The sequence below is a fragment of the Channa argus genome, chromosome 9 (assembly GCF_033026475.1).
Source record: "Channa argus isolate prfri chromosome 9, Channa argus male v1.0, whole genome shotgun sequence".
In the NCBI taxonomy this organism is placed as follows: domain Eukaryota; kingdom Metazoa; phylum Chordata; class Actinopteri; order Anabantiformes; family Channidae; genus Channa; species Channa argus.
Window position 1 is genome coordinate 1,838,081 of NC_090205.1, and position 21,942 is coordinate 1,860,022.

At 41.9% G+C, this 21,942-nt stretch overlaps 1 protein-coding gene across 3 annotated transcripts in view; it reads right to left on the reverse strand.

Annotated features, from left to right (window-relative positions):
- Positions 1-690: 690 nt before the first annotated feature.
- Positions 691-21,942, reverse strand: part of enox1 (ecto-NOX disulfide-thiol exchanger 1) — a 72,603-nt gene continuing 51,351 nt past the window's right edge. For 2 of the 3 annotated variants that reach the window (XM_067515330.1, XM_067515329.1), the window contains exons 8-15: positions 21,371-21,477; positions 18,284-18,401; positions 17,910-18,121; positions 14,795-14,902; positions 13,181-13,237; positions 12,779-12,881; positions 4,715-4,800; positions 691-4,144 (exon numbers count right to left, since the gene is read on the reverse strand). In XM_067515330.1, the coding sequence (XP_067371431.1) occupies positions 4,013-4,144; positions 4,715-4,800; positions 12,779-12,881; positions 13,181-13,237; positions 14,795-14,902; positions 17,910-18,121; positions 18,284-18,401; positions 21,371-21,477 (923 nt within the window). In that variant the 3' untranslated portion in view covers positions 691-4,012. Of the gene's footprint in view, positions 4,145-4,714; positions 4,801-12,778; positions 12,882-13,180; positions 13,238-14,204; positions 14,317-14,794; positions 14,903-17,909; positions 18,122-18,283; positions 18,402-21,370; positions 21,478-21,942 lie in introns of those variants that run through there. The other variant, XR_010915145.1, reaches the window with a different exon arrangement.

Consider the following 21,942-nt stretch of genomic DNA (forward strand, 5'->3'; position numbering starts at 1 on the left):
CGTGTTGCAGTTAGCACTTGTACAATACGTTCCTGCCTGTAATTGAATAATAGAGACTAATGTCACACATTCTGCTTGTTACTGCTGACAGCAGTCTGCAGAACACAAGAATATATAATAAATATTTAAGATGAGTGATGTCTTAATCATAAGAAAAAGGTATTAAATTAACTTGGTTATTACCTAAAACTGATAGTAGTTATTAAAAAACAGTCTCATAATGACAATGTAATGACAAAATTAATTGACTGCTTCAGCAATTTTTTGTGATAATTGTAATTTAGGATCAGTTATGTACTTACATAGATGAAGACACATCAGTGAACATCAGTGGAGTTCAGTGGAGCACACGCTTCCCCACTGCACACAGTCTCCACAGTACTGATGACAGTGAAGCTTTAGGCAGGTAGAAAGGTCTGGTACTGCAGGATCTGCTAATTTAAACATGTGTGCAGCTTATGGATGAATGGCTGAAACAGCCATGGACCAAATGCCAGAACTTCCAAGCTGTCTCCACTGTCTTGAGGATGCCATCCTTCTCCGGGCCCCTCACATCATCATAAGCACACCGCTAGAGCTGTGCACACACAGACTGAACTGTGGCCATAATCAATCCTTAATTAATGAATTCATTGTTTGGTCTATTAAATGTGAAAAATGCTTATACTGAGTGACATCTATAAATATATATTTATTTTTTTATCTGGCTAATGAACCAAAACCCAAATCTATTTGAATGACTGTCATGACAGACAATAACATATGCCTATGAGAAGGTGTAGCCAGGTAACATCAACATTTGTCTGAACAAGATTCCCTCCACCATTTGCTGCACAATAAAAAAAATCAATCCCTTAAAACTGCACAGCGAGAATCACAAGAGAGGATGAAGTGAACTGGTTGTTGTTGTTACCAGCAACTTAATTTACCAGTACTACAGTGTATCCAGTCCACATTACAGACGTTATTTTTTTAATCTGATCCTTCTCATGGTGATAAGTGGCTTTCAATAACAAGGGCTTTTTCAATCTGAGCCCCCTTTCGCTCCAGCAGTGTATATATTCTGGTCTCTCTACTTCCATCAGTTATACAAATCCTCAGAAGTGTAAAGATTTGGATCATGATGAAACATTTGGACGAGCTAAACAGGATTTTTATGCATTTTATAACTTTGTTTGCAGTGACACTACCTATACAGTACATTTGGTCAGCACATTATGAAAATTGCAGGCTTGTTAAGGGGCTGCAATGTAGGAGGCTGCAGTACTCTATAAATTTAAAAAAAGACAGTGTGGATTCTGGGGTTTGTATGAGTCACTGGCTCCAATGAAGAATTCGTTTCTCTCATTCTGAAAGAGAAAAATGTTCATGCATGCAGACTGTGGGTTTACAAAAGATTGTGTTTGACACATTGAAGCTCTGCCCTAAATTGTAGATATCCTACACACACGTTTGTACTGCTGTATTTTTAGGACACAGGGTCTTCTTTAGCCCCCCATTCACACAGATGCAGACAAGTAATCGTTGGGGTGAGTTGTAGTGAGTTCATTAATTAAAATGCTGAGCCGTGAGTGAATGGCTGTTCATATTCAACCATCACATATGAGCCACCACCTCACACACACACGATGCCAGAGTTTCGATTTATTGTTCTAGGGTGGTAACTTGCACACAGCAGCGATCAGCTGTTCTTGTGTTTTGTTTGAAATGAATAAATTTACTCTTTGTTGTGGCTGCTGTTGTGGCCCGTCAGTTTTTAAACTATTATTTTTAAATATTATTACAATATTAAAATATCTCATGTGTGCCATTTGGTTATTGCATTTATTTACATATTATTTATATTTTAATTTCTTTTTTTCGTCATTTTTATGTTTTATTTATTGTTTTCATCTGTTTTATCAATATATCTGTAAGTGTAATTCGTTTTATTGTGTTCTTACCATTTTCATTGATGATAATTCATTTTTGAATTCATTTTTATCTTTAATCTTTTATTTGTGTGCATTAATCTCTCTGTCCTATAGCTTATTGCTCTCGTTTGGTGTTTTATTATTTATTTTTTAGATTCTCTGGTTTTTGGGGCATTATTACCACTCTTTTGACTGTTTTTATCTTTTAAGCACTTTGAATTGCCTTAATCTGTACAAAAGGTGCTATGTAAATAAAGGTTTGATTGATTTGGATAAAATTCAGCTTCCCTAAACTTCCCCTTGTCACAAAACTCAGGTCTTTCTGTCTCTGTGTTGAACAGCTGGGGTTTCCATTGATAGCAGTTTCCATTGTCACATGCTGTGAACTGTCCTTTATGACTTTGAACTTGATTCACCAGCACGTATGTGCAACTAATACTTTTGTAAAAATACCAAAAAAAAAAACAACAACAACAACAACAACTTAAAAAAAACAACTTTTTTAGTTTATAGAATGAAATGATTTAGATTTTATTGTCCAGCGCTGTGGCCTCTGGACACCCTATAAATGAGGACCAACAAATCTTCATCCTTTCTGCTCACGTGCAGTCTTCAGCTTACCATCAAAGTCTTTGCCGGTTTATTTTTTTAAAAGCAGAACATGGTCCTGAGCATTATTTATCTTTCATGTCCTCATGGTTTAATACAGTTTGTAGCTGCTGGTAGTGAGACGGTTCAGTCTGCTGCCATCAGCAAACAGATTCTAACACAGTATTAATGACATAAATTAAGCAGAATAAGTGAATTTACTCTTCTTCATAGTATCGCTTAAAAAACAAATATATTCTCTGTTTCTCTTCAATTACCATCATCCTTTTCAGTTCAGTCTAAATACTGGTCTTCATGTTCCACTTTCATCTATAATCTCTGCACCTGGCTGGTCACATTATTTCAGATCCTGGACTGCCCCTCCCCATTGTTTCCAACCAAAAAAGTCTGGCAGTAAGAAATAAACTCAGTCTAAATCTAATTTTCTGGACCAACCTCAAACAAGCGAGCTGTAATAAATACATTTCCTCTGAAAGAGAACATTTTGTGGAGTTATAGTAAAACTGTGCAATGAGTTTGTTTAAACATTATTTCCTCCGGAAACAATGATGGGAAGAGTTATTCCATATTACCCCAAACCCTGTACACAACATCCAGCTGCATTGTGGCTGGAGACAATCTGCTGCCATTTTTATATAACTGGAATAATTTCTGTCTGAAGGCTGAAACTCACAAAAATAAAATTCAAACAGCTTTTGTTTCTGGTTTTCATGTGAATGTCACCTGGAGGAGAGGGGTTGTCTGTCACTTATTCTTCAGGGCACCCTACAAATTCACTGGTCAAATTGCACCGTTTTCTCATTCTCCACAGCATCGCAGGCTGTGTGACCAAAACTGTAAGGATGGTTGCAGTGACATAGATAAAAAGATGAATTTGATTGGATTTATATCATAAGTCACTCTGTGAACCGACCAAACTGAATGTTGCTGTCTTGGAGCATTATTGGTCATCAGTGTTACGTACTGCTCGTTAAAGATGTAGCAGCTGATGATGGTTACCTGCAGCTGGATGCTGCGTACATTCAGAGTTGCACACTGACAAACACGTTTGTCGATAAATAAGATGATGTTTGTTATGAAACATAAACGTGTAAATGCCAACTTTGGTATCAGTTTTTTTTTTTTTTTTTGGACTTGCCCTCAGTTGATTGGCTGCTGGGGATTTTAGGCTCCAGGTGTTGATGTCCAAGTTTCAGTTCCAAGCAAAGACAGTCATAAACCAGTTTTCAGGTCTGGCTGGTTCTGTCCTGTTGTGATAAACACATGCAGTGAGGTGACTAGCAGCCAGACAGTTTCACACACACAGCAGGGGGTGAACTGTTACAGAATTTCCTCCTTTCTGAGGTCGAAACACCTTAATCTTGCAAACATACAGTTTCCGGTGTGTGACTCGGTTTGGAAGAACACACATACACACACGCCTATAGGTAAAAGCTCTGAGCCATTGTGTGTAACTGTTCATGTCAGTGTGCGCGTGCGTTCTCCCTGGGTCACGCTGAACTCAAGCTGTCAAACCCGCAGAACTTCCAGCGTTTCTCTAGAGTTGCACCGACGCCGCTTAGCTCCTGCCTGAACATGGTGGGCAGACGGACCATGAGCCGCTCCAGGTCCCCGGCAGACACCTGAGAGAGAAGAACAGGAATCAGACTGAGGCAAACATGATGTAACACACAAGGCATGCGAGAAACATTCCTGCAGTTTTTTCAGATGGTTCCAGTGGCTCAGTTTAAAAAGATTGTTCCTAAAATCTTGTATTGTCAGACCTCCATGTTGTGGATCAGTTTTAATGTTGATGCCTTTTCCCTTTGGCCCAGTTTCTTTTCACACAGAGAACAAAAGCAAACACAGTAAAAAGATCCTGTGCTGAACTGCTGAATCTTCCTCTGAGAGAGAAATCTGCTCCTGACTGTGGTAAATATCTGGCCAATATGAAAACTCTGCAGCAGAAAGCTCGACATGCTTGGAGAAAGGATTTAGAAAATACAAAACTGCTTCACATTTTGCAGAGAAGTGCTGCTGGCCAACTGTTTAGCTAAAGCCTCTGAAGGGTCCTATGGGAAACTAAACTAGGCATGTTTGAACACTTTTATTTAGAGGAAAACGAGTGAGTTCCTTTGTACTTTGTTTCTCACGGGAGTCGGAAAGTACACTGTAGCAGTACCACATAAGCAAACCATCTGTGACTATCTTACCTTGGAGTCCAGTCTCTGTATGTAAGACCACAGATACTCCAGGTTGGCTCCAAATGGGTGGACGTGGAGGAAGGTCGATATAATGCCTGCAGAGAAGAACAACAATCATCAGGCAATAGGACAGAAGCTGATGAAATGGTTTGTTTTAAACAAACGACACATCCAACGGGTCAGTAATAAAGGAAAGCTGCAGTAACACAGCTCGTACTTCTTTCATACTTTGGTCTCTTACCACCTGTTATTTACATTTTCAGTCAAGGGTAAAGCCTTTAAATGTGAAATCTGCTTTAAAAAACCAGAAGATTCCAGATCCATAAAACAGAAGCCTACACTTGGAGACAAACTTGAGGAATGAATGCTAATGTGCCTGGTTTTCAACTGATGTTTCAGTAGGTTTTTCTTGTCCTTTGGGCTTATCCTGTGAGTTCAGGGCCACCACGGTTTATAATTTGTCTGCATGTTGATTTGGCACGGTTTTTATGCCAGATGCTCTTCCTGATACAACTACCCCAATTTCTACTGGGCTTGGAATGGCTGTACGGCTGCGGATGGGGATAGGCTGTTGGGGGTTTGTTGTGTTGCCCAGCGATGCTTCAACATGTGGTTGGGAAGAGCGGGACGCAAACCTCATCACCCTATCCTCGGTAGGAGTCTGGTAGTTTCAGAACAAACAGTTTATTAATTATCCCAGCCAGGATACAGGGTATCTACCTGAGTGTTTAGTATAGTATTGTGGAAAGACTAATAATCTCTTATGATCATGTGATTTAAACAATGCAACCACAAGAGGGAATGCAACTGCAAGGGGGCACAAGCCAGTGTCTTCTTGTGCCAGTCCCAAGTCTGGATAAATGCAGAGGGTTGTGGCAGGAAGGGCATCCGACGTAAAACACATGCCAAATCAAGCATGCGAATCGTGACAAAGACTTCCATACCGGATCGGTCGGGGCCCGGGTTAACAACGACCGCCACCGGTGCTGTTGACCTACAGGGTACCGGTGGAAATTGGACTACTGTTGGTCGAAGACGAAGGAGAGGAGGAAGGTGTGTTCGTAGGCAGAGAGAGAAGAGGAAAGCTAAGAATGTAGGACTGACAGTAGGGACTTTGAATGTTGGTACTATGACAGGGAAGGCTTGGGAGTTGATCGACATGATGCAGAGAAGGAAGGTGGACATACTGTGTGTCCAGGAGACCAGGTGGAAAGGTAGCAAGGCTAGAAGCTTAGGAGCAGGGTTCAAGTTGTTCTACTATGGGTCAGATAGGAAGAGAAATGGAGTAGGAGTTATCCTGAAAGAGGAGTTTGTGAGGAATGTTCTAGAGGTGAAAAGAGTATCAGACAGGTTGATGAGTCTGAAGCTGGAAGTCGAAAGGGTGATGTTCAATGTTGTTAGTGGTTCTGCCCCACAGGTAGGATGTGAGTTAGAAGAGAAGGAGAAATTCTGGAGTGAGTAAGATGAAGTGATGCAGAGCATCTCCAGAGGTGAGAGAGTGGTCATTGGTGCAGATTTCAATGGGCATGTAGGTGATGGGAACAGAGGTGATGAGACTGTTATGGGCAGGTTTGGTCTTCAGGACAGGAACACAGAAGGACAGATGGTGGTAGACTTTGCAAAGAGGATGGAAATGGCTGTAGTGAACACTTTCTTTCAGAAGAGGCAGGAACATAGGGTGACGTACAAGAGCGGAGGGAGAAGCACTCAGGTAGACTACATCTTGTGTAGACGTTGTAATCTGAAAGAGATCAGTGACTGTAAAGCATTGGTAGGAGAGAGTGTAGCCAGACAACACAGGATGGTGGTGTGTAAAATGATGCTGGTGGTGAGGAAGATAAGGAGGACTAAGGCAGAGCAGAGGACGAAGAGGTGGAAGTTGAAAAAGGAAGAATGTCGTTTAGTTTTCAGGGAGGAGCTGAGACAGACTCTGGGTGGTTTGGAGGTGCTTCCAGATGACTGGACTACTACAGCTAATTTGATCAGGGAGACAGGTAGGAGGGTACTCGGTGTGTCATCTGGAAAGAGGAAAGCGGACAAGGAGACTTGGTGGTGGAACGAGGAAGTTCAGGAGTGTATACAGAGAAAGAGGTTAGTTAGGAAGAAGTGGGACACTGAGAGGACTGAAGAGAGTAGACAGGAGTACAGGGAGATACAGGGTAAGGTGAAGATAGAGGTGGCAAAGGCCAAACAAAGAGCATATGAGGACTTGTATGCTAGGTTGGACACTAAAAACGGAGAGGTGGATTTGTACAGGTTGGCCAGACAAAGAGATAGAGATGGGAAGGATGTGCAGCAGGTTAGGGTGATTAAAGATAAGGATGGAAATGTATTGACAGGTCCCAGGAGTGTGATGGGAAGATGGAAGGAGAACTTTGAAGAGTTGATGAACGAGGAAAATGAAAGGGAACGAAGAGTAGAAGAGATGACTGTTGTGGAGCAGGAAGTAGCAAAGATTAGTAAGAGTGAAGTGAGGAGGACATTGAAGAGGATGAAGAGCGGAAAGGCAGTTGGTCCTGATGACATACCTGTGGAGGTATGGAAGTGTCTAGGAGAGGTGGCAGTAGAGTTTTTGACTAGTTTGTTTAACAAGATCTTGGAGAGTGAGAGGATGCCAGAGGACTGGAGGAAAAGTGTACTGGTACCAATTTTTAAGAACAAGGGAGATGTGCAGAGCTGTGGCAACTACAGAGGAATAAAGCTGATGAGTCACACAATGAAGTTGTGGGAAAGAGTAGTGGAAGCTCGGCTAAGGGCAGAGGTGAGTATTTGTGAGCAGCAATATGGTTTCATGCCTAGAAAGAGTACAACAGATGCAGTATTTGCTTTGAGGACGCTGATGGAGAAGTACAGAGAGGGTCATAGGGAGTTGCATTGTGTCTTCGTAGATTTAGAAAAAGTGTATGACAGGGTGCCGAGAGAGGAGCTGTGGTATTGTATGAGGACGTCTGGAGTGGCAGAGAAGTATGTTAGAGTGGTGCAGGACATGTATGAGAGCTGTAAGACAGTGGTGAGGTGCTGTAGGTGTGACAGAGGAGTTCAAGGTGGAGGTGGGTCTGCATCAAGGATCGGTTTTGAGCCCCTTCTTGTTTGCTCTGGTGATGGACAGACTGACAGATGAGGTTAGACAGGAATCTCCATGGACTATGATGTTTGCAGATGACATTGTGATTTGTAGTGAGAGCAGGGAGCAGGTGGAGGAAAATCTAGAGAGGTGGAGGTCTGCTCTGGAAAACAGAGGAATGAAGCTTAGCCGCAGCAAGACAGAATACATGTGTGTCAATGAGAGGGACCCAGGTGGAATGGTGAGGTTACAGGGAGCAGAGGTGAAGAACCTGGAGGACTTTAAGTACTGAGGTTCAGAGCAAGGGTGAGTGTGGAAAAGAGGTGAAGAGGCGAGTGCAGGCAGGTTGGAACGGGTGGAGAAAAGTGTCAGGTGTGTTGTGTGATAAAAGAGTATCAGCGAGAATGAAAGGAAAGGTGTTCAAGACGGTGGTGAGACCAGCAATGTTGTTCGGCTTAGAGACAGTGGCACTGAAGAAAAGACAGGAGGCAGAGCTGGAGGTAGCAGAGCTTAAGATGTTGAGGTTCTCTTTGGGAGTGACGAGGTTGGACAGGATCAGGAATGAGTACATGAGAGGGACAGCTCATGTTAGATGTGTTGGAGATAAAGTCAGAGAGGCCAGATTGAGGTGGTTTGGACATGTTCAGAGGAGAAACTGTGAATATATCGGTAGAAGGATGCTGAGGTTGGAGCTGCCAGGCAGGAGGTCTAGAGGAAGACCAAAGAGGAGATTTATGGATGTAGTGAGGGAGGACATGAAGTTAGTTGGTGTGAGTGAAGAGGATGCAGAGGATAGAGTTAGATGGAGGCACATGATTCGCTGTGGCGACTCCTGAAAGGGAGCAGCCGAAAGGAAAAGAAGAAGATCATGTGATTTAAACATGATAAAAGTAAGTGATTAGGAGATTGGAAACTTTACTCACAGCATTATCAAATGAAACTAAAGCTGGAGACCTGCCTGAAGACCTACGAAGACTGTCAAACACTGGACAGTTCACGCACGACTGTTTCCACCAACTATCACAGATTTCTAGTAAACCGGGGCAACACGGTTAACGACTGGTCTGAAACAACTGGATATCATTCAAATAGACACACAACCAATTCCTGTGAGAGTTACAATTTCTTGCATGTTCTTGTGCTAAACAAAAAAGAAACTTAGACTTCTTAACAATTTATGCTTTAAAGAAAAAAACACGAAAAAAGCAGCAAAAAGGCTAAAGGCTAGGATAATGGACTACAGAGCTTATAGATGAACAGGCAGGTAATATAAGCTTCTAAAACGATATGTTGAGGTAAAGCTGTAGTTACTTTAGGTCCAGTCAGTTGTGCCATCGGTTGTAAATATTAAACGTTTAAAATGACTACTTGTGAGAACGACTGACAGTGACTGGGTCTTAAGACGAAAGACTAGAATCTTTACACAGCACACACTTAACTGCTGACTAAGCCAGACTGGTACTGACCAGGACCTAGTTGGTCCGATCAGTCTACTCGACCAAATCACATTTACGATCAGCTGTACAGTTTCTAAGTGTATAAAGTGTTGCCGACTTTAGGACAAATGCCACATTTTCACCATGGTAGTTTCTTACAGTTTGAGCTTTGACTGGACCTCATCTAGTAGTCACCATAACTTCCTCTGCACCAACTGTAGAATCAGCTCCACCATCAACCACTCAGCTCAGATTCACACAACAGTGAGTGAATGGAAATGAGACTTCATTTACATTTTCTTTGGATGATAAAATCTTTGCTCTGCTTTCTAATGCTTTTATATTTTCCATCAGTATTTGTGGATGCATTAAGAGCTCACAGAGTGAGCTGCCTGAGTGGATATTAGATGTGAAGGTTCAGGCTCCAGCAGAGCAGCTAGTCCTCATGAAGTGCTGCACAATAAACAAATGGCAGAGCTGCTCCATAAAAAACGCTGGCCAGAGCACAAAGCGCTCCTGACTTGATTACTTTTGAGAGGTCCCACAAAAGTAGGCAGCCATGCAGAGGGAGGGGTGGGGGTGCTGTGGGGGTAAGGAAATAGAGTGGCGTCCCCTGGAGGACCCAGCACAGCCAATATTTATTTCCCTGATTTATGTGGCGAAACGCTGGCAATTACAGACGGGCCTAATTCAATTCCTTCCAGCAGGCCTGCTCACATGGAACAGTGGCACCAGAGGAGAGCAGGAGTGTGTGTGTGTGTTCTCATAACGGAAGTTTATGTTCCAAATTTTACCATGAAAGCTGAAGTATCTGTACGAGTACCAATGCAACAAATACTGCAAATAAAAGTTCTGCATTTAATCCAGAAATGTACTCATCAAAAGCAGAAACTTTTCTGATTTAGCTGATAAATGGCAGCATTTTATTGTGTTTTTATGAGATAGACCAAGACAAAGTGGAATGAAAAGAAAATTATCAATGGTTTTTAAATAAAAAAACATCATCTGAAAAGTGTGGCGTGCATTGGTTACAGCCACCTTTACTCTGATACCACTAACCAAACTCCAGTGGAACCAGTTGTCTTCAGAAGAGTCCACCTGTGTGTAATTTAATCTTGGCATTAATACAGCTGTTCTGTGAAGCTCTCAGAGGTTTTTATCTTATCTATCATCTGAAAAATCATCTAATCTGTCATCTGAAAATGGAAGGAGTGTGGTACAACTGCAAACCTACCAATTCATGGCCATCCACCTAAAGTGACAGGCCAGGCTAGATGAGCATTAATCACAGAAGCAGCCAAGAGGCCCATGGTAACTCTCGGGGAGCTGCAGAGAACCACAGTTTAGGTCAGAGAATCTGTCCACTGGACAACTATTAGTCGCACACTCCACAAATTTGGTCTTTATGGAAGAGTGGCAAGAAGACATGCCATGTGGGGGACACGGCAAACATGTGAATTTCAGGTTTCTGTATGTGGACGCAAAAGAAACACAGTGAAAGGGATGTATGATGAAGGAGAAGCCTTTAATATTAAAACAGAACAAGAAGGGAAGGACAACAAGACAATGGGGACTTGAATAACAGACAGCAATGCAGAAACGCAACTCACTACATGAACCAAGAAACTAAGTAAAACTACATGGAACATCAAAGGAATAAAACTAGAAATAACTTCAACTAAGAGGGTGAATGTGGACGCGGACCTTAAAAGATAGAGTGATCAACAAAAATCAAAAAAATAGGTCGGCACTGATCAAGTGGAAATAAAGGGCCAATAAGCAAGAGTAACAAGAGTACAGAGCAGACATAGAACACTTGCTCTAACAAAGCAGGTGGGGAAGCAAAACAAAACAACAATCCGGGTGATATTTAACTAACCGCAAGGACAGTGTGACAGAGCTACAAATAAGAACGACAAAACAGTAACCAAACCTCAGACCAAGAACTTGATAACACAAGTCCACAGGAACAAAAGTCAGGGATTCCAAAAAACCATGAGACAGGTAAACTCAAAAACAGTGTGTGGCGTGGGTGAGAGAGACAATAATCCAACAGGGAACCAGGGGAGAACTGGGTTTTAAAAGGCAGGGGAACAGGTGAAAACTGTTCACGAGTGGTGAAGCTGTAGAAATTACCTAAGGACAGGAAATGCAGAAAAGGAGGTAAAAAATAAAAGTCTTGGGCAGGAAGTGAGTGTGAGGGTCAGCTCATGACAGTGAAAGAATTTGCTCTGGTCAGATGAGACCAAGATTTAACTTTGTGGTCTAGATTCTAAAAGCTATGTGTGGCAAAAACTTAAAACTGCACATCACTCTGAACAAACCACCGTGAAACATGGTGGTGGCAGCATCATGTTGTGGGGATGCTTTTCTTCAGCAAGGACAGGAAAGCTGGTTAGAGTTGATGGGAAGATGGATGGACAATACAGGACAATCTTAGACAAAACTTTAGACTGGGGAGGAGGATCACCTTCCAGCAGGACAACAACGCTAAACCTAAAGTCAGAGCTACAAATGAACACCACACTTCAGCTATTTATTTGTAAAAACTTTTAAAAAACCATTTATCATTTTCTTCTCATTTCACAATTATGTACCACTTTGTGTTCTATGTTCTATCTCATAAAATACACTTACATTTGAGGGTGACACATTCCTCAGCAAACCTCTGAACTACACAGATGTTTATTATTGATATGATTATTTTGGTCCAATAAAACATAGTTTTTCATCTCTGGGTTTGGTGAAGCTTTTTTCATGATGAAAAGATTAACGTTGGCCTTTTTAGAAATCTGTGTTTGCAGCAAGTGTAAATTATCTGTGCAATTTAAGGGTAAATAATTTATCTTCAGTATCAGCTGAGAGCTGGTGTTTTGTCACTTCCTGGTGCATGGACTCGTTTATATAGCCACAACTGACGCCGTTTCTGAAAACGTGTTATTTTCTCACGTCTCCTTGTTTTTAACTGCCGTCAATCTAATCCCTGTCTGTGCACGCACCCTGTGTACTGTGAACTTGTGTTATCCATCTGCTTTGACTGCTATGAGCTCAAACAGGTCCTGTGAGGTTCTTCATGTCCCAGCAGCAGCAGCAGCAGGGAGAAGACAGAGAGCAAAGCCTCCTCTCTCCTTCATCTCTGGATTTTCCTGGTGCCACTAATAGAGATAAATGTGCTGCTGTTTCTCCTGCTCTGGCCACAACAGCAGCTTCACTACAAATACAGATCACTCTGGGCTGTTCTCGGTGCTGCTGCCTGTGCTGTGGAACAGGAGGATTTATACGACGGAGGGAAACAAAGTGAATTCACTGCAGCTGCTGTTGTGAAGAAAGGAAAGTGAGACAGCAGTTTAGGTAGTTTGTGCTTCAGTCTCCTCTGTGGAACGAGGTTTAAAGCGGCTTCTCTGGTTCTGGATAAAATCCCTCTGACCCCCCCAACGACAGCAGTGAGTGTGTTTTTGTGCCTGAACATGGTGACTATCTGCTGTGCAGTGACCACAACTGCAGCTGTTCAGTCTGTAGTGAAACAGTCCTCAGTAAATTCCTGATTTTATAATCCAACACAAGGATATTTACCCAGGAGCAGAGCCTCTTTTTCTGACGCCACCCCTCCTCTCGTGATGGCCTCACTCCTGCGCTCTCTGCTGAGGTACAGGGAAGGAATGCACCTGTTCATCTCCTGTGGAAACACACACACGGGTGAGCAGCATGCATGTAAATAACAAGGTGCATTTTGCCAAGGTCTGTTCTTCTCATCCCTTTTGCTGATCACTTTCAGCCCTACTACAATAGAATTTCTATATTTGCAGTATGCACAGGCTAAGATGATTTGGTAAAGTAGTTTACTTTATTCAACCAACAGACCAGACCTGATCATATTTACCAAAAAAGAGCCTGAAATGCTCACGACCAAACAGTTAATCGATTTACAAAATTGTTGCATGTTCTTTTTCTCTGGATCCTTTCAGGATTTTTTACCTTGTCATGCAGCTCTCCGTTGTTCCCTTCTGTAATCTCTCCGTTATGTTTCAGCAGCTACACAGGCACCAAGAGAGAAAGCGTGATCAGCAGCAGTGAAACTCCAATTACAAACACAAATGGATCCACAGCAGAGAAATGACTGTGTGCGAGGAGAACTATGATATCTGTGCATTGAACCAACCTCCATGTTCATAAATTCTTCTCATACAAGAGATGTAAGTGCACAGCTTCAAACCTAGATTCATCTCTGTTTAAATGGAAGCTGTTAAAGAACTGAATCAAACCCTCCAAACCTCCTCAGTCCTCGCCTCTACCCTCTTCCACCAACAGGAGGCAGGTGTATTGACGGATGCATTATGTCAAAGCAAAACAAAACTCAAACTCATATTTTATTCATGCGCTGTGTGTGTTTTCCCCATGTAAAGCTGTTGCAGAGTGTATGACCCTTTTTAAAGAATCGATAGACACAAACTGGGGAAAATTGATGTCGATTTCCAGAAATATCTGCTTCGACCTGAGAAACTTATCAGTAAACATTTCTCAGCAAGGCAGAAGGAATGGGTGTAGACACACAGAGAGAGAGAGGTTTACAGGTCTGGACATTTATCATGGAAGCAGTTTTATCTTCTGTTGCATAGATGTCGAACTAAACGGTAGAAAAATTTGGATGCACCCAGACATTTGTTATTGGGGCCAAACTGGGCCACATGCTTAAAATAAGGTGAAACATAGAACAAAAATTTTAATGTTTTGAAATCAAATTCAGAACTTTTTTGGAATAATAATTTTTAGGTTAATAGTGTTTGCTAAAGTGTCTCAAAGGTCAAACATGTCTAACATTGGTAATAATATTAATAATGTAATGTAACAGTAACCCTGTTACTTCGAACTACCTGATAAAATGTATCAAATCACCTTTAATGTTCATTATGATAAAACTGTGTTTATTTAAAATGATGGCGACTGATTTCAGCTTCAGATTTGTTCAGCTCTCCTGTGTGAAACACATCAAACTGCTCACCTGTCAGCATCCGGTCAGGACTGTTGCTATAGTAGGCCTCCTGTCCTTTCAACCTCCTGCATCATTTTGAAGCCGAGTGCGTTTGACCACAGCAGAGACACTGTCGAAGAAACTGCCCCTGATCTCTCAGATTACTGTTGGCTTGTGACCTACATTTTATACCAGTGTGAGGAAAATGTAACTTTGGTGTCTCTTTGTGCTCCAAACACATTACAAACAGACCATTGTGAAGAAAAGGATCTGCTGTGTCAGGGAGCAATCAAACCTCTCAATGTGGGCCACCGATAGAACTACAGACCACTGATGATGCAGCAGTGAGCCTCAGTGAGCCTAACCTGGTTCTGACTCAGGACAACTGGGCAGGATCGTGAAGCCCTTAGACCTGCCTCCTCTTGAGGTCCCCCCAAGATGAGCTGAAAAATTTAGCACTACTTTGCTGAACCTGCTGCCTCTGTGACTTGCTCTTGAAAATGAACTAATGGACAAATACATTTTTTCTAACTACCTTCTGATCTTTCAATTAGATTAGAGAACCACAGAAACCCGCTGGGTCTTCTGGAAGACTGGTCAGCTGTGACTGGGGTACAAACCTTGTCACGAAGGGCAAGCACCTCCCCCTCCAGGTAGAGATGTTCCTCTCGGGCCTGCTCCAGCTCAGCTTCCTTACTCGTCAGCTTCTCCTGCAGGCTCAGGAGTTGCTGTAAGACAAACAGAGACACATTTGTCTTTAAGACAGGAATTAAACAGGTTGATTATAAGCTAAAACCCAGTCTAGCCCTGTTCCTCTAGCAATTTCTCAGATTATCTTCATCCTTGGGTAGTCTTTCATTTGCAGACTGTCCTTTAGTTTACTGACCTCATCCTGAACTCTGCTTGTACCATTAGTTATATGTGTTCTCACTGATTTGTTTAGTTTTTCTGACTTACCAGAGCAAAGAGTGTTTTGTCTTTTACTTGCCTGAATGCAATCTTGTTTTCAAACCTTTTCCAACTGGCTTTACTAAACTGTAAAGATGCGGAAGCTGTGGCAGAACTTGAATTGGCACAGTACAGATTAAATGTAACCAAAGATTTAAAATCAGGTCTTCCAGCTGTTAGGTGCCTCCTCAGGAGGGCACAGAGCAAGGGATGTCAGCTGAAGGAGACCAGTAAGGCAGGTGCTCTGGAAACAGGAAGTAAACTACAGGTGCTAGTTATGGTAGTTTAGTTGCTGCTGTAATTTGCCTGAGACAAAAAAAAAAAACAAACATAAGTTTTAAAGTGAAGCAGTTTTTGATACCAAGAACACGAAAGCAAAAAAACTAACACTGGAACCTGCAACACAAACACAGAGTTTCATGAACAGAGAGCAGTGAGGGGAACCAAAAGATGTCCTTGCAAACTTTGCAGTTTGTGGTACAAAGGACTTATGGAGCCACACCACTGTGGACTTTCAGTATTAATGGGAGAGGGGACGAGTCAAGTCATTGTCTAACACTTTGAATCCCTCCGACCTAATCCAATCCACAGAAATCTTATCACAGTGTCTGATCTGTCCGCCTCAGTGTGAGCAGTAACATGTCAGTGAACCACTGCAGCGAGTGTTTTCACGCTGCCTTGTGCATTAATGGATGAGGAGGAAGCAGAACTGTGCCTGGAGGCTGCAGCTGTCACTGAAAATTGTGACAAATTTCATAGTGGCTGCATTCATGTCAAATTATTCTGGCGACTCCATTTACCCGTATTCACTCCTCTGTCACGTTACACTGAGAGTCAGCCTGATGCTGAGGCTGTGCTTTACTCTGTAAACATGTGGTCGTCCATAGCAACGAATTACTGCTTTATTTACATTTCATAATGTAATGTCATCGTTCCAGTGTAAGAAAGTCAAATGAGGAAATATTTGTTTGAGCTAAACACTTATTTTTCTGTGGTGAGGAGCAAAAACATCAGCAGGTGACAAACGAGAAGTGACAGTAGCGTGACGTTCTCTGTTAAAAGTGGAGTAAGCAACACATTTACAACCAGTCATCAAGGCACAGTGTGAGTGTGTGTTTGTGTGTGTGTGTGTGTGTGTGTGTGTGCATCTAATGTGCCTCGTTCTATCACCGCTGTCACTTTAGATCGAGAAAGACAGCAAGTCAAGTCAAATCAGGCTAACGCATGGCTCCGTGCTCTAACAAAGCTTTATGAAATCACTAGAGCGAGGGATTATGGGAGAGCTCTGAATCAGCGGTGAAAACACTGATGCTGTTCTTTACTTTGTTTGCTCGGGGAAAGTAAAGTCGTCTGCCTGCTCTCTTCTGATTAAAAGCTTTCTGAAGCCACACATGCTCAGCAGCAGCTGCACTGAAGCTTCTGTACACAGGTGATTTCAGATTTCTGGCTTGGTCAAGTCACTTCAGTTTATCTCCAGCACTGCTTAAAGAGCAAACCCTTCTTTGATCCAAAAGATTAAAATTGCATGGATGAAATATAACTTAAAACTCTGCCTTAACTTTACTACCAAAGCTTTACTGAACTCAGCTTACAGAATCAAAGCCATGAGGGTGGACAAAAACAAGACAAACAGCATTCTGCATTGTTCCTCTGTAAGATTTATCCAGGCTTCAGTCAATAGCATGACAATTAATTATGAGTCTGGGAGGCCCTGCCTCAAATAAAAAAGAGAAGTCTGATCTTAACCCATAAGAGTTCCTTTAAAACCCTAACAGATTTACACCTAATGTCAAAAACTAAAAATTTAAAAATATTAATTTCTCAAAAACTGCTGTAAAATTATTATATATTGATGTTATTTCCACTTTAAATGACTTAGTCTTTTAAAACCAATTCAACATGAAATATACATATCAAATATTAATGAAAACAAATTGGTTTTTCACCCCTTATAGAACATTATGTCTTCATAACTCCACAGTTTTTGTCATCAAAACAAATACGGGCTTTAAGGAGAAAACACTTTTGAATTTGGACCCACACACACACACACACACACACACAAACACCATAAACACAACATCAGTAGTGACACACACGTATCACTTCATTAGCAAGGCACCCTTGCAGAAAATGGTAACAAGCAGGAAATGTTGCTGCATGCTTTAAAGAGGAAGGTTTCACTTGGACAAATATGAAAATTAATAATAGAAGGCCAGCAGTCCAAAATGAAATCTTAACATAAAGGAATGCATTAGTTTATGTTAAAATAAATGTGGGATCAAATATTGCATTATTAATGGTTTTCAATGGGACATTTTCTGGATCAAATATTTTGGTTTTTATGCAGTTTTGATGTTTTTATTTAAGGAACTGACATAACAACTCTAAACTTTTTAAAAATTGATTCACCAAGCTGAACAGCCAATCAGAGCGAGCATTGATGGCGCTTTGAATTTCTTACAAATTGTCTTACAAATCAATTCTTCAGGAATATAACAAAAGGAATCACCCATCAATAATATAGCAAACATAACAATTGTTTTTTTAAGAACGATTGTGCATTTATATTATTGCACAGAAGAAGAGAATGACTCATATTTAGTTTGTGGACTAAACGGCTTTATTCTCTATGTAATGAGCCACTATTCTTAAGTATGATCTGTGATATTCTGATGATGTCACATGTTGACCACATGTATAAATAACTAACTTAGTCCTAAAAAGTAAATTAACGTGTTTTACCCTATAATTGACACAATCTGATGAACAGGAAGATGAAGCTACCTGCTGCATGTTGTGCATGCTCTGCTGAAGCAGCTGGATCTGTGCCTCAGGACCGTGCATCTGCATCTGGGTGTGTGTGTGCTCATCATCAGGACGGCTGCATTTGCTCTGTTCCTTCCTTAAAAGCTCCACCTCGTTCCTGTAGGCGTCGAGCTGCCAGCGCAGGGAATCGTTCTCCTCCCTTAGAGAGGCCTGAGTCTGATCACATGTTCCTGCAGGAGGAGGGGGAGGACAGGAAGTGTGTGAGTGTTTTGTTGCTTCAGAGCTAAAACAGACAATCCAACCCTGACTGAGGTCCTTTATTATTGTGTTTCTGCTACTTCAGATTCTTTATTTTAACCAACATGTTAAATATGAAGAAATCTCCATCTTACCATTTTCCTCAGTTCGCATCTTTTTACAGGGATTCTCATCCGAGTCATCATCCGACATCTCCATCTCCTCCTCCCGTCTGATGCCCATGATCTCTTCGCTGTGGGCGTTTCTCAGCTCCTGAAAGTCCAGGAGATGCAGAGTGAAAGCAGTCCTCCAAACCACCGCACACCTGAAGCAGCGTGTCCTCTGTATGCTTGGCATTATGGTGCCATAGTAAAGTGCAAAATGAAAGTGGGTGTGGTGGGGAAGGACAAGAATTGTGTTTTTTATGTGCTGTAATATTCTAGTGTCTCATTTTTCCTGCATGAAACATGTAACGATCCCTTATCTGTAACCCGTTATCCTGTTAAGGTTCACAAGGGGCTGTAGCCTATCCCAGCTGTCATTGGACGAAAGGTGGGGTCCACCCTGGACAGGTCTTCGGTCTATCTCAGGGCCACAGAGAGACGTACAAAGACAGACAACCATTCACACTCACATTCACACCTACAGGACAATTAACCTAACATGCAGGTCTTTGGACTGTGGGAGGAAACCAGGAACCCGCACAAGCACGGGGAGGACATGAACACAACAGGCCACAGCCTGCCAGGATTCATGCCACCACCGTGCTGCCGAAACATGAAACCAACCTTCCTGGGGAACAGTGGCAACAGGTGCAGCAATGTATCAACTGACACCCGAACTTTAACGACATTTCCTGAAATAAACTTAGACGTTTAGATATTTGGTGTCTGTACCTAAATCCACAACAATGAAAAATTAAATTTGGACCAAATAAAATAACACTGTGTTGTTTCCCACATGTCTTTTCAACAAATAAATAAGTTTGCATTCATGCATGGAGACTTAATTTACCCAGAATTCAGAGCACATTAGTCATATGTTCAAGAGCTTTGTGCAACAGATACACCTAGGTGTCCACCTGAAGTCCCACTGATGGTTTGATCAAAACCAGTTAAAGAGTTAAAGTCTTTGTTGTGGCCCAGATGTTTTAGGGAAACGACTGATGCAGTCGGGTTTATGGGGTGAGTACAGTCTCATTATGTCACCCATTCTCTTGGGTTTCCCAGGAACTTAACCAAGGACCAGATGTGTCTGTAAAACCAAATATTTCCCTCAAACATGAAACTACTGAAAAAAACAGAAACTAATCGTTATGAGCCAATGCCATCATTTTGCTCTAATTCTAACTTCTTTACCTTCCTTCATATAATAGATTATTTACTGGTTATTTTAAGGATTTGTCAATTAGCATTAACAAGGGGAAAAATGTTTTGACCAACCAAAAATATTCAGTTTATTCTCATATCAAACACAGATAGGGAGAAAATGTGCACAAGAGAGGAGCTGGAAAGGGAGAGAATTTGGAACTTTTGGTTTAAAAAAATATAGAGAGCAGCTGCCAATACATTTTCAGTCACTCAAACAATGGAGTCGCCGTTTCAGCTCGTCTATAAATCACTGACTTTTGCGACATCCACATGTTCAAATGTATCTGTTGGATCAGCTCTGACAAAGGCAAAGATACAAAGATGGCAGAGAGCAACAGCCTGCTGCTTTATCTCTCATCACTTCTGCTGATGCCCTCACTGATAATCGCATCGTTTCATTTGTAAGCAGGGTGCAGACACATGTAGGGGCTTCAGCATGCTACTAATTACTGCCTCTTAACTTTTATTCCCCACCAGAAATATTATACATGGTGATATGTAGCCGACTCAGATTTGTATCATGTTAGATCAATTCTGGCAGTGAAAGCTCAAACAAATCAAACAAAGAAAAAAGTCAGATAGAAAAAACACACGCAGACATCCACAAAAACTATTTAGCAACATATATTTTCCTTCTTGGGGACATTTTACTTTAAATCTCTCTGTTTTTTATTGACCAATCAGTGTTTATCCATTTTGATAATGTAGCTACATCCGATCATCTGTTTCCATTCTCACACTCATCATCACTTCCTCAGGCCTTGGTTGTTCCCCATCTCGCCTCCAGATGTCCCCAGACCTTCCCTCTGTTCCCAACCACCTGACTATGTCCTGTGCCTCTGTACACCTGTTCCCCCATCACCCTGTCTGTACAAGCCCAGTTCCCTAAACAGCTTCAGAATGGCTCTTTAGGTGTTTTACACATTATATTAACAGATAAAATACTGGGATCTGTCTGTGACCGCCATCACTCTGTCTTATTGATTAATCATCTTTGTCTCAATGACCATCTTCTGACAAATTAACTTCAACTGCTTCCTGCTGGTCAGCCATCTTTGTTTGCAACCACATAGTCCTGTTAATTTTTACAGGAAGATATGTCATTTCCCCATCTTGTCCCTTTCTTTGTTGGTATGGAGAAACGAATGGTCACGCAGGAGAAGTTGACTAAACCTGTGTTTTTCTTTGACCAGATCCAACCACTTTTAAACGTGGAGGGCCCTAATTGTAAAAGGATCAGGAATGACATTTAGACTTTGGGTGAAAGTTGACTAACAACAACACATTCAGAAATGCTCTTCATGTATGGATTCTCTGGGTGAGTTGACTTTAGGGACAGGGTTTTCTCTGCTTGGTGTTTAGACACTAAAATATGAAATACACCATACATGAACTAAAACATTTTCTGTTTACAGCTACATGTTAGTGTTATTAACCATTTTTTGCAAATTGTACTGCTTATGAAGACTAAAAAGGAAAAGTGTTCTTTTTGTGTTTAACTTGAAATTTTTCATAATTTTTCCTCACAGATCAGTGCGCCATGACATCCTCCTCCCTTCACACACATCACTCACACTGTCCCACGTTACTGTATCTAGATTCGACTCTGGATGAATAATAAATCAGAGACTTAACCCTGGAAATCACTGTTGCCATAGCAGCGCCTCACACTTTCCAGGAGGCGTCAGATCTTTGCTTTCCATCTGGGCTGCAGGAAGACGGAGAGGCTCCGATGATCAGAGCCCCCCATCTGTCTGTCTGTGTGTGAGGACGAAGATCGTACAGGGCTGTCTGTCAGCCTGGGGACTCACAAGTGACAGCAGAGAAGAAAGCAGTTGGGAAGGGGGGGACAACAGAAAAAGGTGTACCAACCTCACACTGCTTGCGCCAAATGTCTATGTTCTTTCGCTGTGCTTTTGAGAAATGGTCCCATGCCTTTTGCCTGGTGGCGGCGGTGAAAACGGCGGTGATCTGCTCGACTTTGGGTGAACAGGGAGGGAGAGGAGGAAGAGGAAGAGGAGAAGGGGGAGGGGTCAAGACAAAACAAGCCGTTTATGTAGCGTTGTCGCGCTAACTAAGGCTCGTACAGCAGCCAGAGGAGAGACCGTGGAAACACATCGACCACGAGCTGGTGAACACAGCTGCTGCACCGCATTCAGATTAAAGGAACAATTTACTCCAAAATGAAAAGTGTGTCATCATCAGCTCAGCTCGGACTCCATGAAGCAGCAACACATCTCCTACATGTAATCAAACAATCAGGGATCTAACATGTCTACATTACAAGGACTAATGTATACGGACACATTTTTGATAGTAATACAGTGTTTTCTTGGATGCACAGGCTCATGTCTCTAGCTGATGTACTGGTTAATGCATGTGTAACAGCAGAGCGTGAACCAATCAGGAAACCAGCTTTACCAGTTCATCAGGACAATGACGAT